The sequence below is a fragment of the Lonchura striata genome, chromosome 20 (assembly GCF_046129695.1).
Source record: "Lonchura striata isolate bLonStr1 chromosome 20, bLonStr1.mat, whole genome shotgun sequence".
Lineage (NCBI taxonomy): Eukaryota > Metazoa > Chordata > Aves > Passeriformes > Estrildidae > Lonchura > Lonchura striata.
Window position 1 is genome coordinate 6,772,450 of NC_134622.1, and position 15,632 is coordinate 6,788,081.

General features: G+C 48.2%; 1 protein-coding gene across 4 annotated transcripts in view; it reads right to left on the bottom strand.

Annotated features, from left to right (window-relative positions):
• Nucleotides 1-230: 230 nt before the first annotated feature.
• The window catches only part of MYO1C (myosin IC), a 50,582-nt gene continuing 35,180 nt past the window's right edge, over nucleotides 231-15,632 (bottom strand). For all 4 annotated transcript variants that reach the window (XM_077787509.1, XM_077787506.1, XM_077787508.1 and 1 more), the window contains exons 4-32: nucleotides 15,404-15,602; nucleotides 13,937-14,017; nucleotides 13,081-13,260; nucleotides 12,786-12,884; nucleotides 12,452-12,565; nucleotides 11,866-11,937; nucleotides 11,543-11,662; nucleotides 11,251-11,333; nucleotides 10,545-10,650; nucleotides 10,147-10,227; nucleotides 9,720-9,811; nucleotides 9,074-9,168; nucleotides 8,892-8,938; nucleotides 8,576-8,656; nucleotides 8,321-8,426; nucleotides 7,738-7,855; nucleotides 7,396-7,509; nucleotides 7,150-7,226; nucleotides 6,973-7,041; nucleotides 6,651-6,735; nucleotides 6,295-6,454; nucleotides 5,213-5,296; nucleotides 4,053-4,146; nucleotides 3,888-3,943; nucleotides 3,333-3,468; nucleotides 2,747-2,817; nucleotides 2,409-2,506; nucleotides 2,146-2,245; nucleotides 231-1,674 (exon numbers count right to left, since the gene is read on the bottom strand). In XM_077787509.1, the coding sequence (XP_077643635.1) occupies nucleotides 1,648-1,674; nucleotides 2,146-2,245; nucleotides 2,409-2,506; nucleotides 2,747-2,817; nucleotides 3,333-3,468; nucleotides 3,888-3,943; nucleotides 4,053-4,146; nucleotides 5,213-5,296; nucleotides 6,295-6,454; nucleotides 6,651-6,735; nucleotides 6,973-7,041; nucleotides 7,150-7,226; nucleotides 7,396-7,509; nucleotides 7,738-7,855; nucleotides 8,321-8,426; nucleotides 8,576-8,656; nucleotides 8,892-8,938; nucleotides 9,074-9,168; nucleotides 9,720-9,811; nucleotides 10,147-10,227; nucleotides 10,545-10,650; nucleotides 11,251-11,333; nucleotides 11,543-11,662; nucleotides 11,866-11,937; nucleotides 12,452-12,565; nucleotides 12,786-12,884; nucleotides 13,081-13,260; nucleotides 13,937-14,017; nucleotides 15,404-15,602 (2,845 nt within the window). In that variant the 3' untranslated portion in view covers nucleotides 231-1,647. The remainder of the gene's footprint in view (nucleotides 1,675-2,145; nucleotides 2,246-2,408; nucleotides 2,507-2,746; nucleotides 2,818-3,332; nucleotides 3,469-3,887; nucleotides 3,944-4,052; nucleotides 4,147-5,212; nucleotides 5,297-6,294; nucleotides 6,455-6,650; nucleotides 6,736-6,972; nucleotides 7,042-7,149; nucleotides 7,227-7,395; nucleotides 7,510-7,737; nucleotides 7,856-8,320; nucleotides 8,427-8,575; nucleotides 8,657-8,891; nucleotides 8,939-9,073; nucleotides 9,169-9,719; nucleotides 9,812-10,146; nucleotides 10,228-10,544; nucleotides 10,651-11,250; nucleotides 11,334-11,542; nucleotides 11,663-11,865; nucleotides 11,938-12,451; nucleotides 12,566-12,785; nucleotides 12,885-13,080; nucleotides 13,261-13,936; nucleotides 14,018-15,403; nucleotides 15,603-15,632) is intronic.

Here is a 15,632-nt window from a genome sequence, read left to right on the forward strand (position 1 = left end):
CTTTTATCCAGTCTTTCCCTATATAAATCCCTGGGAAATGGTTGGTGAATTCCTCTCACCTGCTGTTCAGCACTTCTCATCCAGTGCAGTGCCACAGATGGAGAGAAGGGACACAGGGTATCTGCTCTGCTGGGAATAACTTGCTCCTTGGAATGGACACAGAGCTGGGGCTGGGGTCAGCCCACCACCCCCCCAAACCATGGAAGGAAGCTGCATCAAGGACACAGGGGTTGTTTTTTTGTAAAAATTTATTCAGCGTAGTCTGGCAGAGGTTATACACAACATCTGCAGCGTGCTCTGCACACACTGAGCACATCTGGGGATGACCTGCAGTGTATCCCACATTCCAGCCAAGAGCAGGGCTGGACAATGGCATCGTGTCAGGAGCCAGAGCAGGAGACAGAGCTGAGGCTGTGAGAGAGGCAGCAGTGGGTGAGAGGCATTCAGGGCTGGCTGTGGCTGCAGCAGGATGCAGGGGCTGGGTGTCTAAGGCAAGTAGAGCAGGATGCACGGGCTGGACTGTGGAGCTGTGCTATGGATGCAGCAGCAATTCCCCATGGAGCCGTGCACCCTGCAGCTGTTGGGGTTAAAGGAAGGTGCTGAGGAGGAACCTGTGCTGCAGCCAGCACCCAGCCCCTGTGTCACTGGAGCTGTGGGGGGCAGCAGCAGTGCCCAGCCCTCCCTGGTCAGGCAGCACTTAGGCACTGGTATAAATACTGTGGGAATCAGACTTCCAGTTATGGCTAGGAAGAAGAGGAAAAGCCGTTTTTCCTGAAGGTGCTGCTCTGAGCCTGCGGAGCTGTGTGGGGAAGGGGCAGTGGGGACTCCCAGACAGGGAAAGAAAGAAAGGGGGGGGGAAAGCTCATGTTCATCCCATGGCCAGCCCAGAGCAGTGGTAACCTCTGCAGTTTGTACTACATTGTGTTTGTGTGGATATGAAAAATTCCTATGGTATAAAAATAGAGAGCAAGAAATGGGACAGCTGACTTCAAAAAAAGATAAAGTCTCTGGCTCCTGATCAGTGAAGTTACATTATGGGTTTTTCAGGTTATACCTTGTAACCATAAACTAAAACCAACAGAATTTCCAAATCTAAACCATAAAAGTTTCCACATCAACTCTATCTCTCGTAGTGCATCTCATCCTTGGCTATAAAGTATTTACAGATTTTATTCATTTACACAATATGGCTTCACTATATTTGTAACACAAAGCATTAAAACATCTTCGAGCAAAATTCTTCATAAAACATTCTGAATACAAAGTTTGGCATTTCAGTGATTTGGCTGAGAAAGCAGCAGAGTTACTTGATTTCTGATTGTGCTTTTTTTTTGGTGATGACAAGCACAAATTTTGGTCATTTCCATCAGGGCTTAACTCTCCCTCAAAGCCCAGCTGAAGGTCCTGAGCTGTGGTTGCAGGGATGCTGTGCTGGACCCCACGTTCAGTCGGGTCAGGAGGGGAGGAGAAGGCCTTTGTTTGGGACTTTGAGAGTAAGACAAGAGAGCAAGGATGTATTTTGTGGTTGTTCTCAAAGTGCAGGTCTTTGGTAGTAACAGAAAGAGCAAAGCGAGGAAGGGGGGTTTGCTGGGAGCAATGTTCAGCCAATTCCGTGGAGGGAAAGGTCCTGGAGCAGGGAATTTTTTATCATCGGGAATTCAACCGAGGAGCGACCTGCAGGAGAAGGACAGGTTTGAAAGTGTGTTCAAAATGCTGTAAAAGTTTTAATTCCTCAAAATGCTGAGGCTGTTCAGAGGATGGGCAACGCTCTGATTCTAACGGGAAGGGGTGTCAGTGCAATCTGGATTTGTTCTGGATTTATTTCTGAATAAGCTGGGGTCTGACAGTGCATAAATCAGCTGTGGGGCTGATCTGACTGCCAGGATCACCACAAACAAGCTGAGAAGGGGTGAGTATGTTATTTGAGGTTTTAAATGTATTGAAAATTTGTTTTGCTATGGAGTAAAATGAATCTTGGCGGTGGAAGTAAAAAGTGAGGACAGTCCCTTGCTGAGTGTGAGGAGGAGCCCTGTGCCCAGCTCCAACTAGGGGAAAGGCTGGGGTAGCAGGAACATCCCATGGCATGTGTCCCATGCCAGAATGCTGGTTTGGGTCCAGGGTAAGTGATCCCCAGCCCACACTCACCACTGTTAGATGCCCGTTCTTGGCTTTGGCTATGAGCAGTTCTGATCCCGAGATGAAGTCGATGATCCCTTCTTTGCCTTGTCCCGCTGTGAACTTTATGCTGTGAAGAGCAAAGAGTGAGAACAGCCCTGGTGAGCCTGTGGGACTCTCCAGGAGCTGGGTGCTGACAGAGCTGCAACAGATGTGCTCTGGAGCCTTGGCTGAGGTGGGTTGGGTACATTTGGATGGGGTACAGGAAGAAGCAGGGCCCTGGTGTCACTCACCTGCCCTGGTTGATGTTGATGTTGTTGATTTTGTTGGCCAGAATAGCTGCTTTTGTCAGTGTCTCAATCACGTGGTCGCTCTGCAGGACAACATCACCCTGGGAGGAGAGTCCATGCTTTAGGATCATGGCTTTGGTGTCACTGCACCAAAACTAACCCCTGCTGTAAGGGACAGGGACATCACCAGAGGGGATGAACAAGCACTGCTGCGCCCCAGCTGAGAGCGCAGGGAAATGCCAGTGAAAGAGCTGGCATAAAGTCACACCCCTGTCACCTTGTCACCCCCTCCTCCCAGGTGGATGTGCTCCCTGGAGGAGGGAGGGATGAGCCCCCAGTACCTTCTGCTTGTTGTCCTCGCAGTGCACGTGCAGCACAAACAAGTTGTCGCTCAGGCTGCTGACTGAGATGCCTGGGGAGAGGTGGGAGTGTCACTGGCACTGCCTGGCCTGGGAGGGCTCACAGCCTCTCCAGGAATGCAGCAACTGCTCCCACCCAGCACAGCTGAGAGGCTGGAGAGGCTTCAGGGCCCACACTGCAGCAGGCTCAGCAGTTCCCCCTTCCTAAGAATCGGGCCCCTGTCAGATATTCCAAGGGCCAAAAGCTGCAGCAGTGGTTCTGGCAGCTGCTGTGCTGCAATAGTGCAACTCCCCCATGGCCAGACCCTGCAGGGATTCTGGATTTCCCAGACCCTAGGAAATCACTGAGGGTGGGTTGAGGGAGATGAATTGAGTCATTTTGGTGACATTTTATGGAGCTTCATTTTAGAAAAATGCAATTTCAAGACACTAAAATTCTTGCCAGGATCAGCTCATCCCATTCTTGTCCAGGACAAAGATAAATGGGAGTTTGTAGTGGTATATGTGACAGTGCAGCTGAGGAGCAGGGTCAGGGGAGTGCCCAGCCCCATCCCTGTGCCATTCCCACCTGTCAGGTTGGAGTAGTCGATGCGCTGCTTGATCTTGGACTCCTCCACCACGATGGCCGAGCTCTGGGTGAGCAGCAGCTGCCGTGCCCTCGCCTTGTAGCCCCTCCTGTCGTACTTGACCACGGGCACTGCATACTGAAACACGAGTGAGCAGGGCCAGATCCCTCCTGGGGCACTGCCAGCCCCCAGCAGGCACCAACCAGGGCTTGGGAAACCAGGAATGCAAAAAATTCTCTGTGCCAGAACTTCCTCACTGCCCCAGAGCAGCTCTGGACATACCCTGGTGGCTGCACTGCCTGGGGACTGGGAAACCCAGGTTTGGTGTCACTCTGGGGGTTTGCCTCTTCCCCTCCAGCTGTAACCCATTCAGTTCTGAACTGCCATCATTAAACTTCCCAAATCTCCACTTTCTAATCCATCAACTCTTCCCAGACTGTATTAAGCTTGTAATACTTTGGAGGACAATGTAAAATTCTTGCTGTACTTTCTCCAGAGATCTAATTTGCCCTTCTTCTGAATAACTGGGAGCATGACAAAAGCTTGACATCTCTCACCTTAAGTGCTTCACTTTCTAATGCCTGAAGGACTTTAGTATTTATTTCTTCTCTACCTGTATTAAAACCAAAAACATGGGGGGTCAGAAAGGAATTTCCAGCAAGAAAAGAGTTCATTAATCCCCCCCTTCCTTCCTCCTTTTAAACTTGGCAACCCCCACTCACCCAGTCGAGTGTTGATGAAGAGCCTGGGAACACTCTGAGGATAATTGTCTTTTTTACCCTTGAAAATCTCACTGGCAATTACTTTTTGTTCCAACTGCAAAGACAAAAGAAGTGTTCCTATTTAGTATAAAATTTCTCCTCATTAAAAAGATACATCTGTGTTAGGAGAGATGTTCCCTTTGTGGTTTTATTAGCAGTCATAATTCAGTCCCTGCTTGGATGAGGAGTCACCCTAAACTTTCAGTCCCTGGAGGTGGCAGAGCTCCAGCCCCTGTCAGTGACCTGAGCCCTGGCTGGGCTCTTTGCTCCAAGAGCAAACCCGGGGCTGGGAAAGTGGGAAATCCCCACTGCTGTCCTTGGGGATACAGCAGTGACACAGGACAAGGCACCTGGGATGATTTACAGGGAAAAATGGGGATAAAAGAGGCTCCTGATCAGGGAGTCTGGTTTGCTGGGGGAAAGCAGCTGCTGAGTTAATCCCATGTCCCTAATCACAGGCTCAGGCCCAGCCTCTCATTCCAGGTGTCCATGCACTGCAGAAGGTGAGAGATGGTGCAGTGAAAAACCCTCCTGGCAGTTAGAGCCAACATCTATTCTCTCTCTTTACTGAGCTCTTTTTTAATACAAAAACTCCCTCCCCCTACCTTTCCATGAGATGACTCAAATCTCAGTATCATTTTTATTCTTTTTAGCTACAACAGAGCAGCTGAAATGGTTCCTGTAACTTCTCTGTTTGGAAAATGACTGGGTTTGTGTCTGCAGGATTCTTACTCTCTACTTTACATGGTACAGGCAGAATAATGCAGCTTCTTATATTTTTAGATTCCATGGGCAGAGTAGCAGGGCTTTTCAATAGAGAAATTATGTGGGGCCTTGGCTCCACAGCCTGTTTAAATAGTATCTATTGAAATATGTATAGAATGGCGTCTCTTCTGTGCACGTTCCAGGCTTTTAGTGTTTTGTGTCTAACCTAAACCCAAATCAGTGACACTCCTGTGGCACCCCAGAAAGCAGCGATTCCCATCCCTCAGCTCCCCACTGCTGCCCTGATGCCCAGGGCAGGGCCTGGCCCTCGCATCCAGCTGCTCCCCTCCTCCATTCCCTGAGAATTCTGCCCTTGGCAATGTCAGGGAACCCTGCAAAGGTGCCCTGCAAAGTACCTGCTGCTTCCACTCGGGGCTGATCCTCTTGCAGTAGGTCCAGACCATGTTCTGCATGCAGAGCCTGCGCAGGAGCTGCGACGCCTGCGGGGAGCACGGGAGAGGGCACGGTCAGAGCTGGGTGCAAACCCACAGGGACACATCCAACAGCCCAGAGCCAGGGACAAACCCCCAGGGACAAACACCCAACAGCCCAGAGCCAGGGACAAACCCCCAGGGACACATCCAACAGCCCAGAACCAGGGACAAACCCCCAGGGACACATCCAGCAGCCCAGAACCAGGGACAAACCCACAGGGACAAACACCCAGCAGCCCAGAACCAGGGACAAACCCACAGGGACAAACACCCAGCAGCCCAGAACCAGGGACAAACCCACAGGGACAAACACCCAGCAGCCCAGAACCAGGGACAAACCCACAGGGACAAACACCCAGCAGCCCAGAACCAGGGACAAACCCACAGGGACAAACACCCAGCAGCCCAGAACCAGGGACAAACCCACAGGGACACATCCAACAGCCCAGAACCAGGGACAAACCCACAGGGACAAACACCCAGCAGCCCAGAACCAGGGACAAACCCACAGGGACAAACACCCAGCAGCCCAGAACCAGGGACACACAGGGACACATCCAACAGCCCAGAATCACTGACAGACCCACAAGGACAAACCCAACAGCCCAGAACACTGATAAACCCATAGGGACACACCCAACAGAGGAGCAGCAACTGCAAAAAATGCCCTGCTGGGTTAAAAAGCTGTTTCCTGACCAGGAATTAAATAAAAATAGTTGATTTTTTGCCTTTCTCTATGAGCTGTACCTTCCATCCAAACAATTCTTTGGATAAGGTAACTGGGTTTTCTGCAATATTTTGTTTTGAGCAGATAAACCAATTCAAACAGATGCAGGATAATAACAGCAACAGAGGGAACTGAATTTGTTAAGAGAAAATGGAAGGGAATTTCAGAAATGGATGAGAAGCCCAGGAGAAAATGGTGTTGCAATAGCAGCACACTCCAAGAAGCTGCAATCCTCTGGGCCTGGATTCCCCTCCCACATCCCAGGGCTCATTCCCACCTCACAGAGTGATGGGGGAGGAGTTGGCCATGATTTGTCCAAGACATTTTTTGGTAAGTTCCTCTTGAGGTTCATCAGGAAGGAGAATCGGATGTAATCCAGGAAATACTCGTTCTCTGGGCACCGCGGGTGGTTCCGGTAAATGAAGCCTTTAATGAACCTGTGGGTGTGGAAAATATTGTTAGAAAATTTTAAAAGTCATCCAAATTAGTGCTATTTAAAGGTTCTATTTCCTGAGTTTTATTTAATTGCTGTAATTTATTAAAAAAAAACTCTGTAGTGACAAGAAAGTTTATTTTTAGCGTCTGATTGTTAAGGGATGTGATGTCTGAGGGCTTGGGCTGCTCTTCACACACCTCCTGATTGTCTCCACTGCCCATTTCCTCTTGGCAGCTTTTCGGCGTCCCAGGGTTCCCCTCCACCAGGACTGGATGGTGATGGCTAAAAATAACACAAAGATTTTGCATTAAGGGAGCTCCTTCATCCCCAGACTGACTCCACACAAAATTGGCACCAAAAATGCTCAGGAAAACCCACTCTGGAAATAACCAGCTTTCAGAGTGGCATGGGGGCAAGAATATGAGTTTTCAGTAATCTGATACATGGGATGAATGTCAGTAAAAGGATGGGAATTGCTGTGGGAGCTGCTGGGGGTCTCCCTCCTTCTGTGTCTCATACCTGAGTGTTTCATGGTCAGGAATTTCTTCCGGCGGTAGAAACCTCTCCACGTCGCCTGCATTTTTGTGGCTGGAATTGCAAGAAAAGCAGCAATTTGCAACTGTGACCAAGCACATTTGGGTAGAAAAAGACTCAACTTTTTAAAATAGAAATTTACTGCAAGTGTGAGTGCCTCACCCAGACTCTGCTTCCTCACTTCCAGAGCATCTTCTGTGGCAAACAAGGTCTTGGGAAAGCGGATAAAAATCTTTGTTCTGGAAATAGAAATGCAGAATTACATTTTGCATGCTGGAGCAACTTGCTTTTGGCATCCCCTTTGGGCTCTGTAATCTTTCCCTCCCCCATTATCTAGAGAAGCTTCATTTCAAAGGGACAACAGGGACATGCAGTGATTCATAACCTCAAACTGAACACAGAACTGACCGTCCCATTTTGTATTCTTCTGGTTTGTAGCCAAGATGCTTCACCAGCACAGCCACCCCATCATAGGGCCGGCCATCCCATGTGGGCCACGTCTCTGGACACAGGGATTTGTACCTGGGAATTGGCAGGAGAGGAAATCTCAGGGAGAGAAGTGCAATCCAAGGAGCAGGAGAATCAAGGGAAGGGAGAGGGGTCATGGGAAGGGAGACAGCCCAAACTTCCCACCCCTCTAGGTGGTAAAGCTGCCCCTGTGCTGTTCAAAACAGCTCCCAGCCTCAGCAGCAATGGGATGAAGCTCAGGGAGAGGGAGCAGCAGAGGAAAGAATTCCAAAGTAGCTTCACCTCTGCAGGAAAACCTCGTATTTTCTGCGGTAGGCGAAGCCGGCTCTGCGCACCCGGAGGTTCTCCATCAGCCCCAGGTATTTCACCTGGTGTCGGATCAGGACTTCATCAAATCGGTCTTGGCAGGGCATGGAAAGGGACAAACACCATCAGTGCACAGCTGCCCCTTGCTCTAGAGAAGGGGAACGTTCAGCTCTGGTTGTGTCTCACGGGATTATCTTAAACCTCCAATGAATTCTCACAGCACAAGTTCCACACAATGTTGTGTTTCCTGCCTTCTCCCCTCCCATCCCTTTTTAATTATTTATATTTAGTTCCAAAATGAAGTTTTTCCTTTGGGATGTTTTATGCATAGAGGAACCAAAACTGAGGGAGAATAAGGTGATTATAATGAATTTACACAGGTCAGTAATTCTTTACTTTAACCACCACCTTCCTCTACCCAAGAGCAGTGCTCCTGTTGTGATTCCCGGCTGCTGGCACTGCCATCCCCTCCCTACAGAAGCTCAGCCCCAAAATGAACCCAAAATCTTTTGGCTCCTTTCTGTGCCTCCCTGACTGGGATGCAATCCCTGGGCCATACCAGCCTGCTTGGCATCGTTGGGTTTCATGCAGCGAATGTAGGAGGGTTCTTTGGACATCAGGATTTCCATGAGTTTGGAGAGGCTGTTTTTGAACTGAGTTGCTGCCTAGGAGAAAAAAAAAAGAAAACTACACGTGAAGGGATGACTTGGAGCTGGCTACAAACCAGCAGAATACAACATGAGGGGTTTGCATTCAGATCATGTCAGAGTTCATGTTTCAGAAAAGGAAACGGCCACAGCTCTGGAGCTCTCACCGTTTCAGGTCTCTTTTTGTCTGTCAGCTCTGTCCTATCAAAGCACTGGTTTATGATGGGGTTCTCCGAGTTGCACATGGTCTGCAGAGAGAGATGTTTTCAGAGATGAAGTACAGAGAACTACCTGAGAAACCTGAGGACAAAACTATTTAAAAGAACAAAATGAACACTGGGGTCTCAATCAGTCTTTTCAGAGCGCAGCCCTGTGGACACACAGCCTCCAGGTGGAGTCTAGAAGAATCCTTTCCCTCAGGTGCCACCTGATTTTAAACCCAACTCCCCATTCTGTCCTGGCAACTCCTCTCTCCACACTCACCTCCTTCAGGTTCCGGAAGAGAAGGTCGTTGTTTTTATCGAGAAAACCTGGAAGAAAAAACAAACCACTCAGGCTGTTCCACTGGGGCTTCAAGGCAGGGATTTGAGATTTGAAATTAATCTGGTTGATCAAATGATGTGGGGATGTATTTAAGGCTCAGACTTTTGGTTTTTCTGTGTTACCTGCAACACTGTAGGTGACATCCCCAGCGTAGTGCGAGAGCCGGAACTCCTCCCGCCCCAGCGACTTGCGCGTCTTCTGGTCAGCGAGTTTGTGCCTGGGGAGGGAGCAAACACCCTCAGGAGAAACAAAATCCTGCAGGATTCACTTCAAAAAGCACCAGCACATTCAGTCCTGGAGCAGGACTGTGCAGAGGTGAGCAAGGAATGCAAACTGGACTTGGGGATTTTCAGGTAAATAAAGTTATCAACCAGCACATCACAGAAGTGTCATTAAACGTATTTATGTTTTAATTAAAAGGGAAATGTCAGTGTTCCTTGCAGAGTGGTTCTGTGTGCACATAAGATGTAGACATCCTAAACTGAACATTCAGAACAAAAGCAGGACATTCAGAATAAACAGACATTTGGAGCTCCAAAACTGGAGTAAATAATCTGCAACGTGAGAGGTGAGTCAGTAACAAGAGTTTTGTTGCCCCTATTGCAGTCTGAAGCTCAGTCAGGCACTTAGTGTTGACAACATATTTTATGTTATCTTAAATATCAATCAAATCTCTCTGTAAAAGAAAATTACCATCTTTTATGTGGGACCCAGCACAGTGAGGATGTTATTCACACACTGGAATCCCTCAGCTGAGAGAACACTCACGTGAGAAAATGAGGGTGGTTCTTCACAGTCTCCTCCAGTTTCTCCAAGAATGTTGTGTCTGTGGCATCCCCAGGTCTCAGACACTCCTCATCCTACAAACACACAAATTCCAGGGATTTCTGATTGGGCTCTGCCTCTGAAACTCTCCTTTAGTTTGGCCTTTCCACAGATAAACAACTTTTAGCTCAATAAATGAAGAATTCTTGAGCTGAAAAGGAAAACATTTCCCTCCTTACAGACTGCCTGGATTGGGAGCTGCTTTCCCCACAGCCCATGGAGGTGATGCAATGACTTTTAATGGTGTCATTATTTAGTGTATTATTGCTTTTCCCACCTCCTCAAATACTTCCAACATAAACAGATTTTTCCCCATGTTTTCCACTACAACGCCCAAAATTTTTCCTTCAAAACTATGTTTTCAACTCACCAAAATAGAAATGATGCCTTTGAATTTCTCTTCCACCAAATCACAAATTATTTTGTTATTGAAATACTGAACTGGTTCCCACTGCAAAGACAAGAAATCACACTTAGGTGAAAACAACTCAAGACTGGAAAAGAAATGTAAATTTCAGAACATTTCAGAGAGCACCCGATTTAAACAATCTTTATGTCAAAGCTTTTTCACTCATCACATTTGTTTTCCTGACATTGCCTCTATTAAAATCAGAATAAAAGCTTGGGATGGCATTACTCACTTCCAGCTGTCTCACACAGTTACCAGGGTTTCAAAAAGAAGGGAAAAAGGAAAATTCTTTAATTCCTTGATTTGGAGATCATGGCAGGGTCTCTGGAAGGAGAGGGAAGGGGGATTTGGGCTCTTACCGCGATGCCCTCGGACTCGTACTCCTCCTGCTCTGACTTCAGGGTCAGCTCTATGAAGAGCTGCTGCAACTTTTCATTGCAATAATTAATACAAAACTGCTCAAAGCTGCAAAGAGAAATCAGAAAATAATCACTGTTTGTAAAGAAGGAGCTACAAACAGTGGGAAGAGCAGGGATACAGTGAATCAAGAGAAATAGATTTTTGTGATGTGTTTATTTACTGACTGCATGCATTTAGTAAGTTTGTTATTTAGGAAAACGGACATGAAGGATGGAACATGAAGGAACACAAAAGGCTTGAATAAAGGCCCAATAACACTGCAAATTTGAGAGTCTTGGTTCAGTGCCACCTGCCAGGGAGGTTCCAGACTCTGCCAGTCCCATCCCTGGTTTATCACCACCATGGGAAGATGCCACAACAGCCAGCCCTGGGCTGGAGAGCTGGACAAAGGCACAGCTCAACATAAGGCATGAATACAACCAAAAAACAACAGCTGATTTTAAATACCAGCACCATTAACAGCTGTAAATGCTAAATTATTAGCTGGATGTTGTGTTAGAAGCCATGTGATTAGCAGTTTTTCACCTGATGTCCTGACATTTAAATGCCACCTTCCTTACTAAGAAATAGAACAAAGCCTTGTTTCACAAGGGAGAGAAAACACCATAAACTGAATAATGTAATTCAGAATTTATCAAAACAAACCTGTTGTGCTGGAAAACCTCAAACCCATAGATATCCAGCAATCCTAGAACTGTTGTACTTCTCCAGCCTGGAAACTTCTCTTCCTGCAACAGAGCAGAAAACAAATGTAGGTATTTACTCACAGCTATGATCCACGCCTGGATCTCCATCATCTAATCCCAGCGTTTACTCCACAATTCAGAAAACAAATGAATTTAGGAATGACTAAAAGCATGGAACTCGCTTTGAGGCTGAAAGATGTGGCAATTGCTTTCAGTTTGGCTGGATCTCAACGAGCAGAAGGTTCACTTGCCTTGTAAGCCAGGGATTTGTTGACCTTGTTGACCAGCCAGGAGAAGGTGCGGCCGTAGACGGCCTTGGCGAGGGCGTCCCTGGCGTAGGCTGCCTGCTCCAGGTTCAGGGGACTCACCAGCTGCAGGCAGGAGCAGAGAGACCCCTCAGCACCCCCCAAACCAAGGGATCCCCTTTTCCTGCCTCATCATCACTCAACAGCCACTCAAAAGCACCCTGCTCATGCTCAGCAGGTACCAGTGGGACCCCTGCAGTGACAGCCTCCTGGCAGAGCCGATTCCTTTAATCCCATCGGGCTCCCACATCCCCAGGGCCTGTTCTTACCTCCTCCCCTTTTGCTATGATCTTCTTGTGGATCAGTGCATCCCGAAGAACAGAGCCATCCACTGCCAGCAGCTGCATGCAGGATATTCAGTTAATTTATGGAGCTGTACATTGCATTCTCCTAAAATCCCAGCCCAGTGAAACAACCCTTTATTTCCCACTCACACTGAACAAAACTGCAGCATCAATCCCTCCCTTGCCTCCTTTCTGGCAGGGATATGAGCTAACAAATGAATTGGCTGGAAGGAAGTGACCAAGCAAAGGCACTAAGGTGGTTCTTTCTTTAAAACTCATTCCCAGAGTCCGTTCCTCACTGTGGAAGCCTCAAGGCAGGGGTGGGTCAGGTGGTAAATAGAGAAGTTGTCAATTAAATGGGTTTGATGATAATATTTACATTCTATTTAGGTGAAATAAAAGTGAAATTTATGAGAACTTCTATATCACAGTCTAAATTTATGAGAACTTCTAATCACAGTCTCATTTATGAGAACTTCTAATCACAGTCTTATGATGGTATTAAGGTCAAAGGAAGGAATCCTCTACAATTCACCTTTCCTGTAACATCTCCCTCACTGGTGATACTCACCCTGGCCAGGTATTTAATCTGATTCTCTGTGGTGACCTGAGCATTCCCCTGCTCATCAGCAGCAAACTGGACATTCCCCAGGTGCAGGACACTGGCCACAATGCTCAGCAAATCCTGCCATGGAAGCAACAGGCAGACATCAGGATGATGGAATGAACACACAGCAATTTTTTTTGTCTTAATTCACTTTTTAGGAAAGCATTTTATATATTTTTCAGGATTTTTGTGAGGAATACATTAACTATTAATTGATTCACTGATTTCAATCAGAAATCCTAAATTAAAGCAGAAAAAAATCCTTCAAAGTAGGAAAATCTGTGCTGCTAAACCTCACCTCCACCTCACTGTCATTGAAGCCGATAACTGACAGGGCTCTCCTCATGATCTTCCACTCATTTTTGTCATTTATGGAACTGACCCTTGCACAGTGACCCTAAAAAGACACAGCTTGATATAAATAAGTAAATAATCATCAATGATACATTATCCATGCCCAATACAGTGTGTTTCTTCTTATAGCAGTCACCTCAGAGTTATTTCTGAAATGAGGGAAGGAAATCACAAAGTCAACAACTGGAGATATCCCAACCCTGTGATACAATATTTTAAGAATCCTAGTTAATATTCACCTTTACTAAATAGTGATACTGCTGTGGGTTCTTCTCAAGGCCCAGCCTCCTCAGCAGGTCCTCCTCCCCTCCCTCCAGCAGCTGGTAGAAGATGTGGAAGTTCCTCTCGCCGTGGTTCTGGTGCACAACTCGGGATTTCTCCAGGAGGTAGTTCAAGATGTGGCCCCCGACAGGAGCCCCCTAAACCAAACCAGACACGTGGAAAGAGTTCATCAATAGAGAGGAAAATGTTTCTGCTTCTTGATTGTCTGTTCAAAGACAAGATCAGAAGCAAAAGCCCACAAAAACACAGAAAATGCTCTGTCATTCTGTGCCATAAGCTCTATTTCAGCACGGTGGTGATTTGAGTGCTAAAATTCCTTCTAGGAAATCACCATAGAGGGAAAGCACCAAAACTGAGTGTGGAGGGATTAAAGAAGACCTAAAGGCCTGGAGGATGGCAGTGCTGAGCTCCTCAGCCCCTGCACTGCCCACCGTGCTGGTGTGGGCCAGTTGGGATCAGAGTGGACACAAACTCTGTGCAAAGTTACACAGGACAGGAATAATCTTCAGAAGTCTCAGCTGCTTTATGCGGATTTACCTGGGGAGTACCCATTGGACAGAGCACTAGAAATAAAATACCCTAGAAATAAAAGGGTTTGATCTCAGTGTCTCCTTATACAGAGAAATAAGGGAGGAATGAAAGGAGAGCGAGTGCCATGAAATCCTCTGGACCCAAATTTTGCCACCACAGGCTCTGCTTATGCTGTCACCAAGGGAATGCAAAGCACTCACTGCACACACACAAAAACACAAGAACACAGAGAGCTCCTGTAACTGGGACCAGTCCTGACACATAAACCAGACTCCAAGTTACCCTGTAATCAAACTGCACATCCATGTACTTCCCAAACCGACTGGAGTTGTCATTCCGAAGGGTTTTTGCATTTCCAAAGGCCTGAAATGAAAACGATCAGAGAAAATTAAGTGAGTACCAAGTCAGATTATTTATAACACTTGGGTGAAGCTGCCAGTTATTTATTTACAGCCCAGGATTTTCCTTCCTGGAAACCCAGAAGGAAACAGATTGCTCCCTGAATTCTAAGGCTGATCTTTGCACCCTGTGCAAGCAGTGCAGATGGAACATCCTCTGAAAACACCCCCATTCCCCTGCAGGCTGATTTTAATGCCAGTCCACTGCTGGGAACATATGTCACATCTGACAGCCCTTCCCAAGCCTCCTCTGCCACCACAGCCATTTGTCACTGCCTGAGGGGCTGCAGGCTTCCTGCTGCTGGGAGCTCACGTGGGACATGGGGATATAGGGCACAGGGATATAGGGACACAGGGATATAGGGATATAGGGACACAGGGATATAGGGACACAGGGATATAGGGACACAGGGATATAGGGACACAGGGCACAGGGATATAGGGACACGGGGATATAGGGACACAGGGATATAGGGCACAGGGACACGGGGATATAGGGACACAGGGATATAGGGACACAGGGACATGGGGATATAGGGACACAGGGATACAGGGATATAGGGACACAGGGATATAGGGATATAGGGACACAGGGATATAGGGATATAGGGACACAGGGATACGGGGATATAGGGACACAGGGATATGGGGATATAGGGACACAGGGATATAGGGCACAGGGATATAGGGACACAGGGATACACGGATATAGGGACACAGGGATACACGGATATAGGGACACAGGGATATAGGGCACAGGGATAGAGGGACACAGGACACAGGGATATAGGGACACAGGAGCATAGGGATAGAGGGCACAGGGACACAGGAACACAGGGATACAGGGACACAGGGATATAGGGACACAGGGATAGAGGGCACAGGGACATAGGACACAGGGACATAGGGATACAGGGAAACAGGGACACGGGGATATAGGGACACAGGGATACAGGGACACAGGGCACAGAACACAGGGATACAGGGACACAGAGCACAGGAATATCTCACGGCACTGCACGCAGCCAGGGCTGGACACTAGAGGACACCACAGCACCAGAAACTGAACCCAGCCTGTCTGAGCTGCCCCTTTGCCGAGCCCTGCAGCGACCCGGAGCTCTTCCCACGCCAAATCCCCTCTGTCCCCAAACCCCATCCGTGCCACAGCTGCTCCTGGAGGGCTGGCAAGGCCAGGACTGCTTTGGCCGGGAATCAGGGCGGGATTCCCCCCGATGTGCCCAGCCGGCATTCCCAGCACACGCCATGTCACCGCTCCAAGGGGTCCCGCTGTCCCCAGCGCCCCAACGGGGAACCGGGAGCATCCCCAGGGCCAGCACTCGGCGGGAGGTACCTCCAGGACGGGGTTGGACTGCAGCAGCCGGTCCTTGACGGTCTCGACCTGCTGGCTGGCGGGGCAGGTGACAGCGTAGTACTGCAGGATCTTCTTGGTGGCCTCGGTTTTGCCGGCGCCGCTCTCGCCGGAGATGAGGATGCACTGGTCCTTCCTCTCGGTGCGCAGCGAGCGGTACGAGTTGTCCGCGATGGCGTAGCTGCGAGGGGACAGCTCGGATCAGGCGTCT